Source organism: Plectropomus leopardus, chromosome 21, assembly GCF_008729295.1.
Source record: "Plectropomus leopardus isolate mb chromosome 21, YSFRI_Pleo_2.0, whole genome shotgun sequence".
In the NCBI taxonomy this organism is placed as follows: Eukaryota; Metazoa; Chordata; class Actinopteri; order Perciformes; family Serranidae; genus Plectropomus; species Plectropomus leopardus.
Window position 1 is genome coordinate 4,508,464 of NC_056483.1, and position 21,847 is coordinate 4,530,310.

The 21,847-nt window shown below is 39.1% G+C and overlaps 1 protein-coding gene across 5 annotated transcripts in view; it reads left to right on the forward strand.

Annotated features, from left to right (window-relative positions):
- Positions 1-20,648, forward strand: part of myo3a (myosin IIIA) — a 75,863-nt gene extending 55,215 nt beyond the window's left edge. For 4 of the 5 annotated variants that reach the window (XM_042510532.1, XM_042510535.1, XM_042510536.1 and 1 more), the window contains 15 exons: positions 530-618; positions 730-859; positions 2,726-2,808; positions 6,130-6,210; positions 6,605-6,810; positions 6,886-6,997; positions 7,816-7,978; positions 8,082-8,168; positions 8,401-8,524; positions 8,604-10,002; positions 10,263-10,407; positions 14,486-14,577; positions 15,577-15,617; positions 18,344-18,589; positions 19,884-20,648. In XM_042510532.1, the coding sequence (XP_042366466.1) occupies positions 530-618; positions 730-859; positions 2,726-2,808; positions 6,130-6,210; positions 6,605-6,810; positions 6,886-6,997; positions 7,816-7,978; positions 8,082-8,168; positions 8,401-8,524; positions 8,604-10,002; positions 10,263-10,407; positions 14,486-14,577; positions 15,577-15,617; positions 18,344-18,589; positions 19,884-19,998 (3,113 nt within the window). In that variant the 3' untranslated portion in view covers positions 19,999-20,648. The remainder of the gene's footprint in view (positions 1-529; positions 619-729; positions 860-2,725; positions 2,809-6,129; positions 6,211-6,604; positions 6,811-6,885; positions 6,998-7,815; positions 7,979-8,081; positions 8,169-8,400; positions 8,525-8,603; positions 10,003-10,262; positions 10,408-14,485; positions 14,578-15,576; positions 15,618-18,343; positions 18,590-19,883) is intronic. The other variant, XM_042510534.1, reaches the window with a different exon arrangement.
- Positions 20,649-21,847: the final 1,199 nt, after the last annotated feature.

Below are 21,847 nucleotides of genomic sequence, written 5' to 3' on the forward strand. Positions count from 1 at the left end.
GCGAATCTGCTCACATCAAAACCTTTTATTATCTGCAACAAGTGTTGCAGTTTTTCATCACTGCATGTATATAATGTTTTGATGCAAAATATTGTAGTAGTGTTTATACATCACTCCCCCGCTGTGTAAAGGCCTTCAGGGTGGGTTACCTGTTTACAACCTTTTTTAACTGAGCTGTAACACCCATTATTACATGTCCTCTTATTGCTTTTATTTTTGAGCACTTACCAGTCTCACCAAAACAAATGATAACAAGTGACTTGTGGAGCAAAGAGAGACTAGAGGCTAATTTTGTGCACTGAAATTTTTATATCTAAATCAACATATCTGAAACTGAAAGTGTTTCTCTGCCTGAGAGGGCTGAAATTAATCCCTTTTTATAGCGTTAATAAACAGTCTGTCTTTGATATTGAGAGGCATAATTACTTTTAGATAAGTTAAGATGAGGTAAAACACACTTATAAGAGTCAGAGAATGTATTTGTAGTGGTTGTGGGGATGTTTAATGAATGTTTCCCTGGACATTTTAGAGAAATTTGAAGATAACCTAAAGACCAAAAACTTCTGGAGACCAAAGAGGGTCGACCTTGGCTTTGGGATTCACCACTACGCTGGAAAGGTAATTGATGTTTGATTCTATTATTGTGTGCACAGATGTTGTATTTTGAACAGAGGCTACATGATGTGCATTGGCCTTCACATGAGAATTCTCTCTCTGTAACACTCAAAGGTGATTTACAACGCTGCAGGCTTCTTGGCCAAAAACAGGGACACGCTACCGGCCGACATCGTCCTGCTGCTGAGGTCGTCAGAGAACGAGCTCACTCGCAAACTCGTCACCCATCCCCTCACCAAAACAGGTAATAAGGAAAAACTTTCTTCTTAGAAAACAGGAAGAAAAATAAGAGGTTTGTTTGCTATACTCTTTTAATTAGTTTAGAGGCAGCATTAAAAGTAAGACAATAGGGTATTGTTACCTGTTTTAGCCCGGCTTTCCTCTCCTGTGTGCCAGACTTTTGTTGTAATAAGCTTGGCAGCGAGACCGTCCTTTGTTGGCAGAGCGGGCAGCCAGCTCTGTCAAAATCGAATCACAAAGCCAATAATCACATAATCACTCTCTTAAAGTAGTCCTAAAGCTGTCGTCGAGCGTTGCTGCTTCATTCCTAATCAACAGTAACTCACACAAGAGGAAAGACTTATGAACTCCTCTGGTATCTGCTCCATTGTGTTCCTTAATTTAAAGGTCCAGTGTGTCGGATTTAGAGGCATCTATGGGCTGAAATGCTGTTTAATATTCACAATTATGTTTTCATTACTTTATAATCACCTGAAATTTATAATCATTGTGTTTTTGTTACCTTCAATAGCCATTTATATCTTAATAGGGAGCCAGCATAGCTCTCCCACAAGTTTGGCATACAGAAGTTTCAGCTCTGCAACCTCACCGCCAGATGCTACTAAATCCTCCTCACTGGCCCTTTAAGTTTTGATTTATCAACAGTTTTATTTTTCACAGTGTATCTCAAATAGATAGATAGATAGATAGATAGATAGATAGATAGATAGATAGATAGATAGATAGATAGATAGATAGATAGATAGATAGATAGATAGATAGATAGATAGATAGATAGATAGATATCCTATATACCTATATTGTCAATAGGTGCAAGTCACAGAGTACAGATTAATGTTAACTGTTGTATATTTCTGTGTCATATTGTTTGTGCTTTATGTGTTTTTATTATATTTTTACCTTTTCTGCAACATAAAGTGCCTCTTGGCAACCATTAAATTGAACTGAAATGAATTGAACTAGACAGCACTGAAACTTAAAAATACATATATATTTTTTGGTATGGCTTATTGGGTGCTTAATTTTTTTTAATGGTTAAGTTGCGTTGCAGTCATTTTATTTACATGTTTTAACAAATAAATTCAAATTGAAAAGCATTTCTTATTTTTGTAAATGCAATACATTATTACTATGTACTTAGGATGGCATTATATTTGGTAAAGAGCAGATTATGACTTGTTTAGCACCCTAAAGTTTAAGTTTAGGACCTTGGACTGGAGTACAAAGACTTGAGACTTACTCGTGAATTTCAAAAGAATGACTTGGTTCCACCTCTGATGTACACCGTAAGCTACTGTAGGAACTTTACATTTGCTCTTACAGAAAAGCCGATACTTTAACAAGCTAACGAAGCTAATCGCCGGCACCTACCTGTCCAGCAGGAAACAGGCCAACTCCATGTCGCTCTTCATCCCCGTTTTCTCCTTCGGTGCTCACCAGTAAAAGTGAAAGCCAACCCCAGATTAACTCAAGTTTTGGAACATGCCTTGTCTGCTTGGCATTTTGCCTCACAATATTTTTTGGCACTGTGTCCATGATTTTTGTAGCTTCCTCTTTGATGCGTGCTGCTGCTTTTGTATAAAGTCCTGACCTCACCTGAGTAGTTTTATTGGCTGGAGGCTACACACCAAGAAATGCCCTGAACTAAACTAAATAAGAAGAAGATCAAAAAATACAGGCTGTCTTTGCAGGTAAATGCACCGCCGCACAGTTCCAGCAGGTCATGCATGATGATTGTGAGAGATTACTTCTGTATGTGTCTGATTTTTTTGGGAAAATCCTGCATGGTACACCTTTAACTTAACCCTCATAAGTAAGTAAGGGCAGTTTATGTTAACGGACTCTCATCCTCTCTTTGTTTATTTCACAGGCAACCTTGCCCACACCAAGGGTAAAGGCATAAACACAATGCGCAGCCCGCGGACCCCGACACGCACCATCACTTTCGCCAAGGTACTTACAGCACTGTCTGCATCATCGCTGCATTATCCTCTTCATCAAGAACTTCCCCTGAAAAGTTGTTCAATCTTTTCTACTCTCACTACCAGAAAAACACTCTTAAATTCACAAGCCAGCCTCCCTTGTCTCTTCAGTGTTTTTTATTTCTGCTCTTACAAACTGCAATTAGAGCTTCTTCTATTCTAACTTGTTTTTGTCTCCTTTTTCCCCATATCTCTGTCTCTGCCTTTCTATTGTAAAAGATGGGAGTGTTAACCTTATACAGTTCTTTTTCTTTCAGTGAGGTAATGAACATATTTCCATATAGTTTGTGTTTTAGTGATGTAGACTACTCGCTCTAGATCTCCTAGAATGTAAAAATAGGTTTAAATTTAGTCATTTGTCTGTTACTGTCAGAGGCAGCTAAATTTTGTGTAGAAGTTACTCAATTTTATTCAACCCAATTGCCATACAACCACGGATATGTTTCATTTGTATGTCACATAGCAGCAACGTTAAAACTTTGCGTTTCTTAACATTTCAACAACGCTGTGGCTGACGTGGTCAGGTGAACACACAAAAAACACTTGGATGTTGTTTTGAAAAGATCATGTTTTGGTTTAAAATACCCACTTTTGTAATACTACAGCTGTACAATTATCAAAATATTATAAAAATTGTAACATAGCCAAGTGCAATATCCAAATCACAGGAGCTGCAGATTTTTTTATAAAAGTAAGATGTGTCACAACAGACAATTATGCATAAAGAAACAGTGCTACAGAGATGCCTCGGCCTACAGATCATATTTCAAACGTAAGGGAACATGCTTATGAGTCAAAAACCCCACAAAAATCATATCACCATTTTTATATTTTTGTTTAATGGAAAATGAAATGCAAATGTTACATTGTAGTCATATTGCAGTTTTAATATCTGTCAAAATAATTGCAGTATTTTTTTATTTATTTTTTTTGCACACCGTGCAGCCCTACTATCCAGGCAACATAGCAATGTCTCTGTATAGAACAAACACTGTTCGTTGCACTGTCCTGGCAGAAAAGACAGCAGCTGGTCACAAAAAAAACACCTATGCTTGGTGGTTGAAAAGCAGCTCGAAAGGCATCGATGACTGATTTAAAAAACAAAACAAAACATAATCAGTGGTCTGCAGTTCGGCAGGCATCTCGCCAAGGTGACCCACCATCCACCATCCTTTCCACATCCCGATGACAAAGTCAGCTCATACACTGCGTCACTGTAGAAGCATTGATATGATATGTATAAAACGTAAACATGTAACCTGTCCGTGGTTGGCAGAAACATACAGTGCCGTTTTCTTCTGGCAACTGGGCTGAATTTTTCAAAATTTATGCACTGAAAGCTATTTTCTCTAGATGCATACAGTCTGTGTACATGCCATTATTTTCATGCATGTGTGAAACCCTCAGAATACTGAATTCATAAAGACTTCCCCATCTTCATTTAGTCAATGTAGATGTATGTGTTGTGTAGTGTAGTGGATTCTATGTTTATAGCACCATGCCCCATGCTGATGCCTAAACTGACTAAAATGACTTACTTAGTGTCTCTAATCTAAGTTTTTTTAAAAATGCTTTAAAAAAGTATTAAAACTTTAAATTCTACAATCAGAGCATTCAATAATCAGCTTGAGTCAGTCGCCAAATGAGCAAATTACAACGTACTTTGGTGAATTTGTTTATAAACTGTGACAGAACACGATTGCAGTGCCTGCAGGCTTGAGGCAATTTCTTCACCTAAAAGCAATTGACAGTAGCTACATTTAAATGAACTGTGTTTGATGAGTTCTTGAATCTATTTCCATTCATCTGCATATGTTAGACAAAAAGCTCATCAAAGGCTTCGCTCTTAAGAGCCACAATGAGCATTCAAAATGCTACCAACACTATCAGCCTGATGGTGTGCTATAAACTGGTTTCACCCCGGGGTAATAGTGCACAGAATTAGATGTTGAGCTGGTTAATATGTTACCAAATATATGCAGGTTAATACATCTGTGTGTGTAATTTTTATATTCATATCAATGTGGCATTCTGTATTGTTGTAGAGAGGAAATACTGTGCGTTTTTATAGTCAATCAAATCAGTTTTGAAGCATAAAGTTCTTTATGTTGAATCTGTCTGTCTTAATTAAGAATTTTAGCACTTTTTGAAGTAATAGCTTCAGCTGATTCTTTATTTGGCACTTGTTCTTTGTTTATCCATTTTATGCGTCTCTTTTGCAGCTTTCTCCGGAATTAAAGCTCGCCCCTGAAAAAAAATTCGTGCTTCCTGTGCCTCTTGATGACACAGTACAAACACAAACGGTGATTGGTGATTTTTCAAAAGAAGATGAAAAAGTTTTGATCAAAACATGGTAGACTGAAAAATTGTAATGAAAATATGATCTACATTACAATTTTAAAGTAATACTTCACCACTCACATGCTCATTTATGTATCAGTCACCCACCCTGTGTTACGCTGTACTCATGAAGAAAACTTTGGTTTTTGGATCCAAACATTGAGAAAATTTTTGATGATTTGAACTGAAAGGGCTCTGCCATTTCCAGTGGGAGACTGAAAAGAAAGTTAAACTTGTCTATGCCAGACTCTATTGACAAAAACAGTAATTTTACCTGTCTGTTAGTTTGACTGCGTTATTGAGGGCTTTGGTGTTTTTAAGGATTAGTTCCAAATCACCAAAATCATAAAATAACACAATCTAACAATTCGAGGCAGCTGTAGACCAGCAGCTCCCGTGTTAAGTGAGGTAAAATTACTGTTTTTGTCATTGGAGTCTGTCTGCAGTTAAGTTCAGTTCCCTAATGGAAAGGGCTGTATGTTTGGGAAGTATTGAGCATAAACTAGATAAATGAGACTTGTTTTATACTGCGTGAGTTGTATGAGAGTTTGTAAACACATGCTCCCTAAGTCTTAAATTAGAATTTTAAACTTAAAGTTTTTGGATTCATCGTTCACTGTGGTGGCCTAAACAAAAACAAAGCCTAAAACAAAGTTTACTTCACAATTTCAGCGTTACTCGCGGTGTGTAACTGATATACAAATCTTCATTTGGGGGGTTGAAGTATTCCTTTAATGATGTGAAGCACCTGCAGGTGTGCTTCACTTAACACAGTTACTAATATTGTACATTCATTTCGTCCTCCTTGTGCTCATCTTCCTGCTTGGCTTTCGTACTGAAATGTTCCCTTGTATATCCTGACGTTGTATGTAAAAACATTAGTCTGTAGAGTCACATACACTACGCCACAAAATACTGTGAATTTTGACCAGCTTGATGTTTGTTTGTTCAGCCGAGTGAACCTGGAGACCAGCCGTACCACCCGAGAGAAACCACCAACATGAGGACACAGACAGTGGCTTCCTACTTCAGAGTAAGTTTCCTTACGTCTTAATTGCTGATATTGTCATTTCAGTTTAGGCTCAAAGGTCTGTCTTTTTTGCTTGTATGTGTCATAGACTGATTTCCATATTTATCTCACAAACATTATGACATAAACCCTTAATCAAACTGTGTAATAGGTTTCACGCTATTAGGTGTGAAAGAAGTGTTCAGGTTGTTTTACTGAGGTAAAAATAATAATACCACACGGTTAAAATAATCCACTACAAGTAAAAGTCCTGCATCAAGTATTAGCAGCAAAATGTACTTGATGTATGGACAGTGAAAGTACTTATTGTGCAGTAAAATGTTCCCTGTTAGTGTTTTATTGTTATATCTGTACTTAGTTACAATTTATCTCTGCTTTCGTCTTATACTTTATCTAGTACTCTCTGATGGACCTGCTGTCCAAGATGGTGGCAGGGCAGCCTCACTTTGTTCGCTGCATCAAACCAAACAATGATCGCCAAGCCAACAAGTTTGACCGGGAGAAGGTTCTGGTTCAGCTGCGGTACACTGGAGTCCTGGAGACTGCCAAGATCCGACGGCAGGGCTACTCTCACCGCATCCTGTTTGCTAACTTCATAAAGAGGTCAGCAGGATCTCACTTGATAATGTGATAATGTGTGATGTACTAGAGTCTGGCTAAGTACACTGACTGTTACAGGTACTACTTCCTGGCTTTCCACGCTCATGAGGAGCCGGCCGTGACTCCAGAAACATGTGCTGCAATACTGGAGAAGGCCAAGCTGGAGAACTGGGCAATGGGGAAGACTAAGGTAAGAAGCACGCAAACAAACCTGTCAGCAGCAAACTCTTACATTGGCCTGTCATCAATTAAGTTATGGAATAAATGATGATTATTGACAGCTGATATGACCTGTATCAGCTGTATTGTATTTATTCTCATAATTAATCATAGGTGTTTTTTTGGTTTAACATAAAAGTGAGTAGGTGAGTGGTTTTCTACTGAGAGTAATGGAGCAAGAGCAGTAATGTCACTGTAGCAAATATTGTGAGACATTTAAGCAGCAAAATTAAAACTGTTATTATAAACTTGCCAAAAGGGACAGAGCTAAACCTTTAGATTTTGAAATGATATATGAAGTTATGCTGCTCTTTATGCAAAAATGTGCTCAGCGTACCTCTGAATCTGGAGTTGGATAGCAGCTCTGCTCTGCTCTCTGCTATGTTCAGATTTTAGAGGATGCCACTAATATCTCTGCCTGACCAGATCTCATTTTAAGACCTGCACACCCATTATTAGCCATAAAGGCAAAGCTATGCAAATCAATGCAGCACCTAATTAATTTACTTTCCTAACAGTTTCTTGTAGAACATGTGAGATTGTTTACATGACAAAGGATATTTGCTACACTGCACTCTGCTACAAACACTGCATTGAAAGGAGGCTGCTTGGTTGTGCTTTCTTTTGCACATCATGATTTACTTTGATTTCCATAATTAAGATTCAAACTTGTAGCTTAATCCATAGAAAAAATGCAATACACTGTACCAATGTTTTATTTTAGTATCATTATAATGCAACTAAAGTAGATTACATATGGTGATCAGTACAGTGTGTTTCCTCCGTCAGGTGTTCCTGAAGTACTACCACATTGAACATCTGAACCTGATGGTGCAGCAGGCCACACAGCGGATCGTTCTGCTCCAGGCTTGCGTTCGGGGCTGGCTCGGAGCCAAACGATACCGTCGGATATTAAAAGAGCGAGAACAGAGTGCTCTGGTGCTGCAGTCTGGTAAATAAATTGAACACTCTGTTATCTATTAACACATAAAGCAATTATTGTGATGTTTTCAAAGCCAGTTCCCTCCCTTTGATTGTCAATTCAAACTCGGCAGCTTACAGAGGTCACAAAGTTCGGAAGAGGGTGGCTGATGACAAAAGCAAAGCAAAGTTTGAGGCCTTCATCGTCCAGTTTCAGGCTGGTAAGAACCAGAGGCTCCAACCACATTCATACCTTTTTCTTTTTAAAAACTTTTGCTACATTTACACCTAGCAGCCACACTGCTGTTGTCAAATATATTGATTCATCAATACACTATTTTATAATGAAAATGTATTAGTATGGATGTAGCTTGAGATGGAAGCAGGTATCCAACATAATCTTAGCTTGGTGTGTGTTACATTTGTTCGCATTTTTCTCGTTGCCTTCTTCAGTTTGCAGAGGCTATCTAGCAAAAAAGAAATACAAGGAGTTGGTAGATGAGAAGAACAAAGCTGCAACCAAGATTCAGGCTCGCTACAGAGGGCACAAGGAGAGGAAGAGCTTCAAAAGAAAAAGGCATGAGAGAAAGTTTACACAGCATAGCACTGAAAAATAAGATTGTTGTTTGACAAAGATGTATCCATTTTATTTGTAGGGAAGCCAAAGAGAAAGAAAAAGCAGAGAAGGCCCTTAAGGAGAAAGAGGAGGAGACTCCTGAACCTGAGACGATCACTAATGAAGAAAATCCCGCTGCTCCTCACAACGAAGCGACAAATGAGGAAGATGAAACTAAGGCTGCCGTGGTTCTCCAGAGCAACTTCAGGGGCTACAAAGAGAGAAAAAAGTTTAAGGAGAGAAAAAAGACGATGGCTGGGGCTGAATTAGAAATACCACCAAACGCAGTGGAGGAACAAGAAGAGCCCAGCAGCAAAGAGGAGGAAGACGAAAAGACTGCTGATAAACAAGAGGAGAATGATGAGGAGGAAGAGAGCACGTATGAAGCAGAGGAGAACTATGACAGTGATCACACGCAAGTGCCAGAAGATGACGAACACACAGAAATAGCAGATGAAGCTGTGATTGAGGACACACTGGTAGCAGATGATGTAAAAGAAGAACAGGAGGAAGACAAGAAGGAGGAGAATGGAGGAGAAACGGCTGCAGGGGAAGAAGCTGCTAACATAGAAGAAGAAACCAGAGCTGCGACTGTCCTCCAGAGCAATTTCAGAGGTCACAAAGAGAGGAAGAGGTTGCAGGATGAAGGCAAGATCCCAGCTAAGAAACAGAAAGCAAAAAGTCCAACTGTTGAAGAGGAGGTGCCCACAGTGAGCAGCCCAACAGGTGAAGAAGAGGTTCCCACAGTTGAAGCACCAGCAGAGGAAGTCTGCAAAGAGGCAACAGAAAAAGAAGAAGAACCAAAAGAAGCTGGAGATGCTGCAGATGTTTCTGCAGGCGACGTCAAGTCAGAAGACCCAGACGAAACCAAAGCTGCCGTTGTGCTTCAGAGCAACTTCCGTGGCCACAAGGAGCGCAAACGACTCGAGGAGGAAGGAAAGATCCCGAAGAAGAAGAAAAAGAAGGAGAAAGAAGTTCCACCAGAACCTCCAATAGAAGAAGAACAGGTTGTACAGACAGAAGAACCAGTGTCAGAATCACAGCCGGATGCTTCTGCACCGAACCCGGAGGGACTGGATGAGGAAAAAGCTGCTACCGTCCTTCAGAGCAACTTCAGAGGCCACCGGGACCGAAAGAAACTGAAGGCAGAGAGAGAAATGAAAAGCAAAGCAAAGGAAGAAGCTGCCATCACTGCAGAGGAGGAAACTAAAGAGGAGGCAGAGGCGGAGAAGGAGGCGGAGGAGGAGGCCCTGGATATTACTGATGTGATGATAGAACGTAAAGAGGAGACAGATGCTGAAAAGGAAAGACAGGAGGAGGAGCAGGCTGCAGTGAAGATCCAGAGCAACTTCAGAGGTTACAAAGACAGGAAGAACCTGAAGGCCAACAAGCAAACGGCACGGACAGAAGCCGCGCGACTAGAGAGCTTCTCCAGAGAGGTAATGTCATTAAACACGTTTCAGGAGTCAGTGGAGCACCAAAGTAAAAGGAAAGACCTCCTGTATTTCTCTTGATTTTGAGTTTCTTTTTCTTCAAAATGAACCGGTTAGTTACTGGTTAATGGGTGTCTGCCTTTTGAAAGCAAAATCAATCCATACTGACATCCCTGTTTTGTACCCAATCACCTCTCCAACACATCCTTTTCCCTCCATTCATATGTTATTTTTTTTAAATCTCTTTTTCTCTTTTCAAATCTTAGATCTCAAAGACTTCTCAGAACTTTCTGGCCCTGCAGCAGAAGTTGAATGAGATCATCCAGGCCCATCAATCAAACCCTGAGAGCAATGGCATGTTTGTGAGAGGAAAAGCAATCAATGGCTATGCTCCCCAGAATCACCAATCAAGTAAGATAATTGAGATTGTGCTCTGTGAAAAACAGATTATAAAGCAATAAATATAATTCATAATGTTGGCGCGGATTGACCCGAGGTTAATGTGCATTTTTTGGTTCCCTTTTCTGAAGCCCAGATAATTAAGAAAGACAGGCTGCCAGTTCAAGGAGGACATGTATCTATTGTTTTGGTCTTTTCATCCTTCACTAGAGTCTTTTTTTGTCTTTGCTGCACCGACATTATCCCAAACAGACACACTGCAAAATGACGTTCATTCACCCACATAAGTCAGAGTGCAACTGTGTCATTTCCTGCTGCACTGAACAGAAGAGAAAGCATTATTCTCTGTAAATATAAAGGATTTGAGGCAGGATTTGCTGCTTGTTCAGTACTTATTATTTCAAAGTTAAAGGCGTGTGGGCTTGTGGCTGCTATTTCCGCACTGTTCTTGTTTTCTTTATGTAAAAAAAAGACAGAGATTTTATTACCGTCTTCTCACAGAGGAAGGTGATGTTATCGACGCATGCCGCTCTCTTTTCTCTCTCGTGACACACGATTAGATCAGGAAGCTGTGGAAAGTCAAGTGCCAACACAGGAAGCGCTTCTCTACTCAATGTGTCATCAAAAATAAGATTTGATTTGCACAGGTGATAGGTGTAATTGCTTTGGGGCTGCTGAGCGAAGGGGGGGGGTGCAAATTGAAAGTTCACCGTCTTTGCAAAACGGAGGTGGCAGCTGAAATGTCACCATCGTGGTGGGTTCAGGTGTCTTGAGAAAATAATGCAATAATTATGTAATGATATCAATGATTGTCTGTCCTTAGCTGGCCTCATGATTATCCTGCCTTTAATGTGATCTGTGGTAGCTTTATTAAAAATATAGATAGACTCTCTATATATTTTTGAAGTCATTTTAGGTGTTGTGATGTGATGTGTGTGTGGTGTGCTGATATCAGTCTGATTCAAAGCATTTTATCAGGTTTTTGCATTTTTTGTTATGAAAACTTACATGAGGAGTCCTGTGTCCTAGAAATTGCATTCATAATGGACTGTTCTGCAGCTTATTTCTTAAACCCAGTACGTTGTTTTGGCTAAATGCAGAAATGAGTTCTTCTTTTAATAAGAAAATATAATGGCGTGGATGTTAGGATGGTGGATGGGCATGGAGCTAGCCCAACTTCCTGCAGGAGACTGGAGCTCACATCCAGTCACAGACAATTTTAAATAAGCACAGCGTTTTCCTAACCTTTACAAAGTGATTTAGTTTCCTTCAAGGAATGCTTCACCCACAAAATAACCATTTGAATATCAATTGTTCACCTCATGTTACCTTGAAAACTTTTTTTCTCACATTCACCCAAAGCAGAGAAAATTCTTGATGAATTAAAGTCATAAATGTGTGTATTTGAACTCTGCTCAGCTGAATGCACAAGCAGGATCCAAATGCACGAGCATGCATGTGTGCACTACTCGACTGTGGATGAGACTGTGCACAAGTGTTTTAAATAGTAAGGTTTAAGCAAAACCATGCATGTGTTTGTCAAGCACTGAATATATGACTGGATTAATAAGACTTTGATTTCCCTCCATTTCCAGTCTTTATGCGAATCAAAATTAACCTTTTAACACCTGATTTGACAGCAGTTGTCAGATGCCTTTCACTAACATTAAACATCTGCAACCCAAGAAATTTGGTTTGATTTCTTTCAGAAACACTAGAGAAAGCATAAGGAGCAACTTGACAAGAAATTTCCCACAAACTGAGGGGAAAAAAAGTAAAAGATGACAAGGACAGATCTGAAAATATTCAAGGAGGGGAGGGGAGTATTAAATGTTAACAAAAAACAAGGGATAATGTCCAGAATTCCCCTTTATAATTCTCTTAATTATGTATTTAAAATTATGTTACAGACAAAGAAAAAAATATATATGTATGTATATGATATATTTTGAGGTATTTTTTGTTTGTTTACTTTTCTTTCTTTCTTTACTTTTTGTCGGTAATTTCTTGTAACTGTATGCTATTTTCTCACCATTTCTACGTTTAGCCACTCTCTGCACTCTCCCCATGTTTTTAAAAGAAATCAAGCCAATTTTCTCAGGTTTCAAAGGGTTAACTGGCTGCTGGCCCTGGCTTCAACTTCACACTACGGACATGAGAGTGGTATCGATCTTCTCATCTATTTCTTCTCGCTGTGAAAGCAAATAAGTATAATTCTTAAGATGCTAAAGTATTCCTTTTGTGAAATTAGTTTACAATAAGTAGCAGGACTGCTTTTAGATCTGCTTCTATCATATTTCATTTAGGCAAATGTAGACCTAAGAGTGTAACATAATACACATATTTCTCCACACAGTTTACATTAGAGTACAGTGTCCCTTTAATGTGGGCATGTTTGCCCTTTACAGGCATTTCTTCAGTACAGCAGCACAGTGCCTGAGGTAAAGTAGAATAAATTATCTGTGTTATTTCCACAGGCTACAGCAACTCCCTTTTAAATTATGCTGTTCAGTCGCGCTCGGTCATTTCTCCATCGACAGTCCTAAGCTGTAAATTTCATTGACACAATAAACCTCATCAGAATCATTTGTGACATGCACAATGAGAGCAGAGAAATGCATTCACATTGTTCCTCATGGGAAAGGTCGTCAAACGTTAATCACGTTTGGTGAGCGAGCGTTTCAAACAATTACGGCAAGAATTAATAAGAGGGTGTGTGAAACTGCTGGCTTTAGTTGTTTGAGCAATGCAGCATGACCTTTATATAGAGTTGTTCAATAATATTACAAAGTTTTCACCTCTGTTACCTGAGAGCTTGTGCACATGATGGATTGCTGTGTGTTTGCTCCTCTTGCATGAAAAGTGATTAATTATGAGCAACAAGCAAAGGTCACTGTAATATTTTAATAATTGCAATTACAGTCACATGCCCAAAGAGGAATATTGTAACAGCAGTGACAGATATGATAGATTGCAACATGTCCGCCACAGTACGGAGCAGGTGATGCATGAAAAGCCGCTCAGCTGCTCACAAACACACCTCTTTCTTCGTGTTTAATACAATGAATCAAACATGGACCGCCACAAAGTTACACGAGACTTTGTGTGTGTCAAAGGTTGTTTCACATAATCTCTGTTGGAAAATTCAAACTGGCAAAGGCCTTAGGGTTAAACTGGAGTATGTATGGAGAAAAGCTCAATAAGTACAACAGAGTCAGAGGTCGGCTCAATGCCACATCACAGTCGATAGTCTCTCTCCAACCGACCGTGTATGTAATGATCCCACCGGCTCTGGAGCTGATTGAGCACGATGGTCAGACACAGAGCAGACAACAGTGACCAAAGATGGTGTATTTGTAAATGACTGACAAACCTGCGACACCAGAAAATAGCCCCAAAAATAAATAAATAAATAAATAAATAAATCACCAGCTAGCATCACATCTTGTTGTTCAGGTCACAGACTTCTTCTGTTTTGTTGTCTCATGGCTGAAAAGGCAGAAAGACCAACTTTTTTTTTTTTTTGCTTTTACTTTTTTCTTGATGTGCTTCTTCACTATGCACATTTTTTGAATGCCATATTCCCCAGTACATATTAGAGAGAAAAACATAAAGTAAAATAACATTATGTTTTTTTTATGTATGATAAAAAAATAAAATAAAATTTAATAAGGTGATCCATAAAGAAAACCCTTTTGCAAATTTTCTGGTAATTTTGAGGTCATTTCTTGGCAATATTTGTGTAATTTCTTGTAAAATTACTCATTTCCCTCTTATGTTTTTGAAAGGAATCAGGTCAATTTTCTCAGGTTTCATCTTGTTAACTGCTGGAGGCTGACACAGTTAACGTTATCCGCAGTGAACTGTTATGCAAAACAGATGCAGGCCAGTCAGAGACGCTCAATACAGATAGACAGTTTCACACCTCTTAAAAGCCGTTAAAAGGGTTTTTGGGGAATGTAGGAAATGAGAAGATGCAGGTTGAGGGTACATTAAAAAGGAAATTACAACACTTCATTAAAAAGCTACACAGAAGCAGGGTGTCTGCAGGTCCTTAAAAAGTATTTAAACAGTCTCTGTTCCTTCCCAGCAGACAAGAGAAAGTCGAGGACCCCCCGCAGGACCCAGCAGCCGAAGACCCTCAACACACCGGAGGACTCCACCTATTACAACCTGATTCATGTGAGTCACAGAAAAAGATGAAGAATGATTTCAGAAACTTAGTACAATAAAGATTTGCCATCAGCTGCCATGTGACACTGTAACTACTTCCCCAGCTGTCCTCTTCCACAATGCACTATTGATTGGCTTTTTTTTTTTTAATTGTCTGCAAAAGCACATTTCAGTCTCTTCAGGACATTTAAAAATAGCAATTTTCTTCAGCAGTGTGTTTTGATTTGCTTTTTGTTCAGTGTCCTCTTTATGTAATTATTTGCAATGTTTCATAATTTCAGAGAACAATAGCTCAGCGCAAAGTAGCTCTTTTTGCAGCACTTAAGGTTTGTTTACAACGCTGTCAGTTCTGTTATTTAATGTATAACGCATCTAATCAATGATTTAATCAATTAATAAGACTAGACATTCAACATTTGATAAAGAGTAAGAAACTTTAGCAATAGGGAACTTCAAACACTATAGTTTAAAAACAAGATCGACCTGATAATCACTTGATCACTCCCTCACAAAGTAGATGAAGCAAGATTTGCTGAAAGGTGATGATATTTAATAATTTAGAAATACTTCTACTGACTCTATTGACTGTAAAAAAACATTTTATAAAACAATGGTTCCCAACATGGGCTCACAACCCCTCAAAAGGTCACAATATTTATAGAGGGGTTATGATGACACTATAAATGTTTGTTTTTTTCACTTGAATCTCCTCTTTCTTCTCTTAATTACTGGATATTTTTACCTCCTTGGCCCTTTTAAAAATTCTGCAAATAAATCTCCTTTTTTTTTTTCAAAAGCTCAAATTTCATCAATTAAGGATCCAAAAACCTGCTTGGCTTGAATTACTTTTTTGCGAACCGGTCACAACTTATAAATTCAGTCTTTTGGGTTAAAAGCCAAAAGGTTGGGAACCACATTTCTAAAACCACTTTACTTTACCTGAACACAGAGATTGGGGGAGTGTTTGATTGACATGTAGTTATCTGTCCTCTGTTTCTCTCCTCCCAGCGGTCCGTCCAGGATGATAAACGCAAGCCCAGGAAAGAAGAGTAAGTGTGCGAGCCCTTACTTCAACCTAATTTTAACAACCTATCACTACTGCTTTTAAGAGGTTGGCCTGCTGCCCGCCTGCTTGCTTGGCACAGCGGGTCAGGAGTAATGACTGCAGCCCGGCACCAACATAAGGACAGCGTCTGGGTCCAAACTTAATGATCTGCAGGATTACACACATCCAAGGAAATTAATTAGCCTCATCTTTCACCTTGGTTACATTCGCTAAATATGCTGAAATTTAATGTTAGGCATCAGACATATTTGGCACTGGTATTTAAGGTATATTTTGCTAACAAAAAGCACCTGGAAAGCGTGTGTGGATGTGTGTGTTCATGTATATGTATGTGTCGTACAGGCCACAAGGTGAGCGTACCGCCCAGACTGAGGGGGTGAAGATAGACCGATAGGCCTGTGCCGAACAAGAAAGGGCCAGGGTGCTTTATCACAGCAGTCTGAGGAGACACACACCTTGATGATGCACACACACACACACACATACAGCGCAACATAGCATATCAAGGGTAATAATTTGTTAGCAGATAAATAAAGCCTGCAACGGACAGGAACAGTTTACATGCATCATTAAGGATGAGAAGGTCAGCAGGAAAGATGGCATCTGTGGCTGAAGCTGACAGCAGAGGAGGATGGGAGATGGGAGAGTGTGGGCGGTAAGAGGAGTGGAAAATGAAGAGTAGACAGAGATGATGGTGGGAAATGGGAGTAAAGAAATACAAATAGAGAAATAGGGAGGCAGAGTTAAACAGAAGCCACAGATATCTATACTTTATTGCCAATTTTAAAGCAATGATCTATAACATGTTTGCTTTGCATCCTCCAATGTGACATAATAATGATTAAACCTACTGCCAGTTCATAAAATCTTTTATATTTTATAATTTCAACACTCAGTGTTGATGTCATTTCTGTGGAATATTCCTCTGTACCTGAAAAAGCAAAGTATTTAAAGTATTTCATTTAACTGTCCAGATGTTCTCTCGGTCATGGAAGACTGACAAGGCTTAATTTTGTCGTTAATTCATCACAAAACACACTCCATTCAAACTAAAAAGAAACAAAATACCACTCACCCAAACCTTCTTGGTTACTCTTGCTAGTAATCTAGTTAGTAGGTCCACTTTTCTCAACAACAATAACCAGCTCCAGTTTGTTTGAAATAAATCCTTAATTCATCAAGTTAGATGTAAAAAAACATGCTTTTGTTCCTCTCAGTCTCTCTCTGAGCTGATATTCTTCCAGATGTTGTCTTTTAATAGTGTATTAGGCTTTACATATTGTCCATTGGACATGGGTATCTTTCTACTAAATTGATCAACTCCTCCATATGTTTTGTAGACTGATATGTCAGAGTTTACTGGAAAATGTTCGCAGACACTGATTTCCAAAAGCAGTCATCATGCACTGCATGTAAATAATATGTGAGACTTATCGATCTCCCCGTGGAAACTGTTTTTCTCACTCGTGTTCATGTGGAGGTCAGAGCGTCGGTTCAGCTTCGTGACAGCATCTCTGGGCTGCTGAGTGACATTATACTTGCAGATACGGTTTCCTTCATAATTATCCTCTTTTTCTCCTTTTACTCTATAATCAGTCAGTTGTTGGTCAGGCTGAAGAAGTGTCTCAAAATACGCTCCTACCAGAACATTGACTTTAATACACAACCTGAGCACTGTACATTAACATTCTTATCTTTGATATTCTACAATAAATGGCAAAAAATGTTTTCAAAGTTACTACCAAAGCACAGTTTTGAGATATAGCAGTTAGCGAGGTGACAATCACTTTTGGGAGATTATTGACTTTATCCTCAGAGTTTTTCCTTTTGCTTTAATGCAGAGTATAAATATTTATTTGGACAGGGAGTTAGAGTAGTCCTCTAAGCTGGAGGATAAAAAGGTGTGGATGACTTTCTTCAGATCTTAGAATGAGAGAAAGGGCTTGATTTGGCAATCGTACAAAGCCATAAAAAACCTCACTGCTGCGTTCAGCTGCTTTTGAAACGTGAAGGTGGAATCAAATTTCACACCATCGTTTTTGACATGTGGTTTAACATGTGGATAAAGTGCCAAGAGTCGTGGTTAAATCAGATGACTTCAGACTTGTTCTCATGCAACTAAAAAAAGTTTTGTTTCAACTAAAATTTTAATCTAATAAAAAACAGGAAGAAAATCAAACAACACTATTTTTTTCAGAGAAAATACATAATTTGTTTAACTTCTGAAACCTGAGCAGAAATGCTTGATTTGTTTCAAAAATATGGGAAGAAGGCAATGAGCAAACTAAAGAGGAAATTAAATTTATTATTAGAAGTACAACAAAATTACCTGAAAATTAGTAAAAACAAAACAAACAATTCTGTAACATGATTTTAAATTATATGTAATAATGACAACTATAAATAGCCTTTCTCTTTTTTCCCTAGACATTTTCGTTGTTTTTCATATTTTTGAAAGGAATCACATCAATTTCTCAGGGTTCAAAAGTTCAAAAGCACAAGGAAAATGATGTCACTCCAGGTTTCAAAGGGTTAAAATCACATCTAAACCTATATCAACTATACTACAGTTTAATCAGGGATATGGCAGTCAACGTTTTTTGTTTTAATGACTACTGTTACTTCAGATCGGTATTTCGGCCTGAACGTCTGATTGCCACCAAAGTCCGTCCTCCTCTCATCCGTCCATCTCTCCTGTTTGTGCTGCAGTCCCGGAAAGCTGCTGGATGTGGATGACCAGTACTACCGAGAACTGTCCACCAGCAGGTCTGAACCCTGCATCCACACAGAGGACACGTCCCCCAGCAGCCTGCCCGAGAGGAGGCAGTCTATAGAGAGGAGAGGGTCCATGGACAGGAGGCGGTCTGCAGAGCACGGACCAGCTGCTGCCGGCAGACAGACCAGAGAGAGGGCCGTCACTGAACCACCACCTCCCAGACCCATCACTGACAACAGGTATGTGCTTCTCCTCAGTGTGCTAGCCGAAATGTCCAACAGTGGTTCAGAAAAGAGCAAAAACATGAACAAAACAAGAGTGCAATTACAAATCCTTGCCATTTGGGGGATCATAGGGGAAAAAACTGGCCCTTAGAATTAATAGAGCCAATCACCAAAACTTCTAGTGCCCTAAAGTCAGTGACTGGCAGATTGAATCAGAATATTGCGTGTAGTGAGCGTCTTTTATTTTATGTTGTTTGTTATCTGTAGGCTAAGTAGCAGTTGCTACCAGCATTAGTGTTTGTGAAACATACAATATCTGCTGTGAGTGAGTTGTTGGTAGATAGTGGAAGGCAGCTCCAGAATCCGGTAAATATCCAAAAACTGCACTCTCTAATGTGTTTGTTGTTAAAACTTTTACAATGCTAATTCTAACTCTCATCTCTGTGCTGACAAGTCAAGTGTATGTTTAACTCAGATTTTAGGGAAGTGCACAGACATTGTCCCCTTCAGTGGAGTAATGTGAAAACACCAAACATGTCTTCATTCCAACTCATCACATGGTGACGCTCTGTCAGTGACCTTCAACATGTCCTTATGACGTTTTAGGTATCCTCGCGCTCCGGGGTGCCGTTAACGAATGCACATAATGGGATGACAGCAGCACGGTTCTTATGTTTACACAACTCCACATGGCAACCAATGCCGACCATCACGATGGTTGGTATTAGGCAACAAAGTCACAGATGGTCAGTTTGAGGCATTTAATGCGCACACGACCAGTTCTGTCCGGCTGCGATCCCAAGTGATGCTGCCCATGTGCGTTGGACCGATACAGGTGCCGGAGATTGTGTGGATATTCAGTTTAAAAATATCAATATAAAATTCCTTGAGGAATGCCTCAAATTAAAAACCCTGCTGCTAAATGATGGACACAGAGAGAATGACAGTTGTGGATGAAAATAAGAATTTCAGCTGGTTAGCATTTGAACCGTGAGGTATTTGCACCTTTGAGGATCAGTGTGTCTTCCTTACAGATTATCTTTTTTTGCCACACTTGCATTTCACATTCCAGTTGGTCAAAGTGACAAATGCATGTACTAATTTCATCTGTTTTCAGTCCCCTGCTCACTGCCTCAGACAGCACATGATAAATTACAGCTGAAGATAATAAAAAATATGAAACCTTTCTCCTGAATGTGAATCCTTTTATCTCATCTCCCACCCTTTCTTTTCGTTTAAATCATTCAAACCATCTCTTGTTGTTTTTCATTTTTCTGTCTTTGTGTTCGCTGCTCTCTTCTGTCGACAGGCGCTCCGTTCCCAGGATGCCCTCCACAGAGAGTCGCACTGAGGACAATCCGTATGACTTCAGACACCTACTGAGGAAGACCTCGCAGAGACGCAGGCTCATCAAACAGTACTGAACACAAAACTGAACTTTTTCTAGCCGTTTGACTACCAATCTGACAAAAACTGAGCGTGGCAGTTTATTATCATTTATCATGATCATGATCATGATATCTGATTCATCATACATATTCAAAAACTTTGAAAATGAAAAGAAAAGCACTGACTGCATTGATTATAAGTCACCACCAGTCTTATTAATCTAAACGCAGCACAGACAGAATGAAGGTAAATGTAAATAATAACATGTTAAACCCTTAAAACTGTAAATGAAGGTTTTATTTATGTAATTTATAAACTAGACAGTGCTACTTTTGCTTATTTTTGTCGTATCAATTTCCTTTCTGGTGTGTCAAATGTTGTGTTTGAGGTTTTAAACAGTAACTAGAATTGTGTAAAATATCTATAGATCGTGTAAATACAAAAGCCATGTTCTTACACTTTAATACTTTGCATTTCAATCCATTCTGAAGGAGATACCTTTCAAAAGCAAAAGCTGCTTCAGGGTTGTCACGTTGTAAGAAATGTACATTCTCTCTGTTGTAATTTCTGTTTTGTTCATTTACAATATACATTTTTTTTGGTGATATTCAATTTTTGTGACATTTGCATTGCTGCCACCATGCAACACAAAATCATGTGGAAGTGATAAGCAAGTTTTTTCTGCCTCTATGGTGGCGACAGGCGAGGCCGGACACATTATGTTTTTGGTTTGTTCGTATGAACGTATGTACATACATGCGTCTGTCCGCCCCATTCTTGTGAACGTGATAATTTAAGAAAACCTTGATGGAATCACTTGAGATTTTGCACAAACATCCACTTGGACTCAAAGATGAAGTGATTAGATTTTAGTACTCAAAGGACAAGGTCCCTGTGACCTTTCTCGTGAATGTCATATCTCAAGAATACACTGAGGGTGTTTCTTAAAATTTTGCACAAATGTTGGAGTGGACTCAAAGATGTAATCATTAAATTTTGGCGTTCAGAGGTCAAGGTCATGGCACAAATATGCATTTGGACTCAAGAATGAATGAATTAGTATCTAGTGGTTGAAGGTCGAAGCTCAAAATCATGGTGACCTTATTGAATATGTTTTTGGCCATAACTCAAGAGTTCATATGCTCAAATTCCACACAAATGTCTGATAGGATTTTATGATGAAGTTGAAATTCGCATTTATTGATTGTTGTTACAATCAGTCACAAAGCAGATCTGCGGCACCTGAGTACTTTTGCCCCTCTCCATTTCCAGCCTGCTCTCACTCCCAACTCATCAAACGCAGCCATTTTATCAGTGATTTTGTTGTTAGATACAGATGCACTTTTACAGCAGTACGATACGCACCAGGCAGCAGCAGTTGTTGACGCAGTCAAATACCGCCACTTTGTCAGTGGACATATGAATCCAATGTCACTTCATGCATTCACTTGATGAACATTTCCTGTGAAAACTAAAATTTAATTTTAAAATACACAATGTATGTAACAAGTGGAAATTGACACGATGCCCCAGAATGTCCAAAACCAACGCAGCATCATTTCAGTTGAAAACACTGTACTCCAGCAGATCTCTAGAGTTAAAAAAAAAAAGGTTAAAGATATCAGAAGGAGTAAACAGAAGCAGCTGTCTGGCATTGATGTCAAACCAGCCCCTTGGTAAATTCCACGTGTTGTCTTTCCCCTTTTGGCTCGAGGATTTCTTTGAGATGCAACCTCTGACCTTTATGTGACATTTTGAAAGAGAGAAACCCCACAGGGGGTGTTAGTGAATCCCCAACTACACGCTGACTGCACACACTGGCACAAAAAACTACATACAGCCGAAAAAAAAAATCCAGACAAAACACAGACGGCAAGGAAGAAA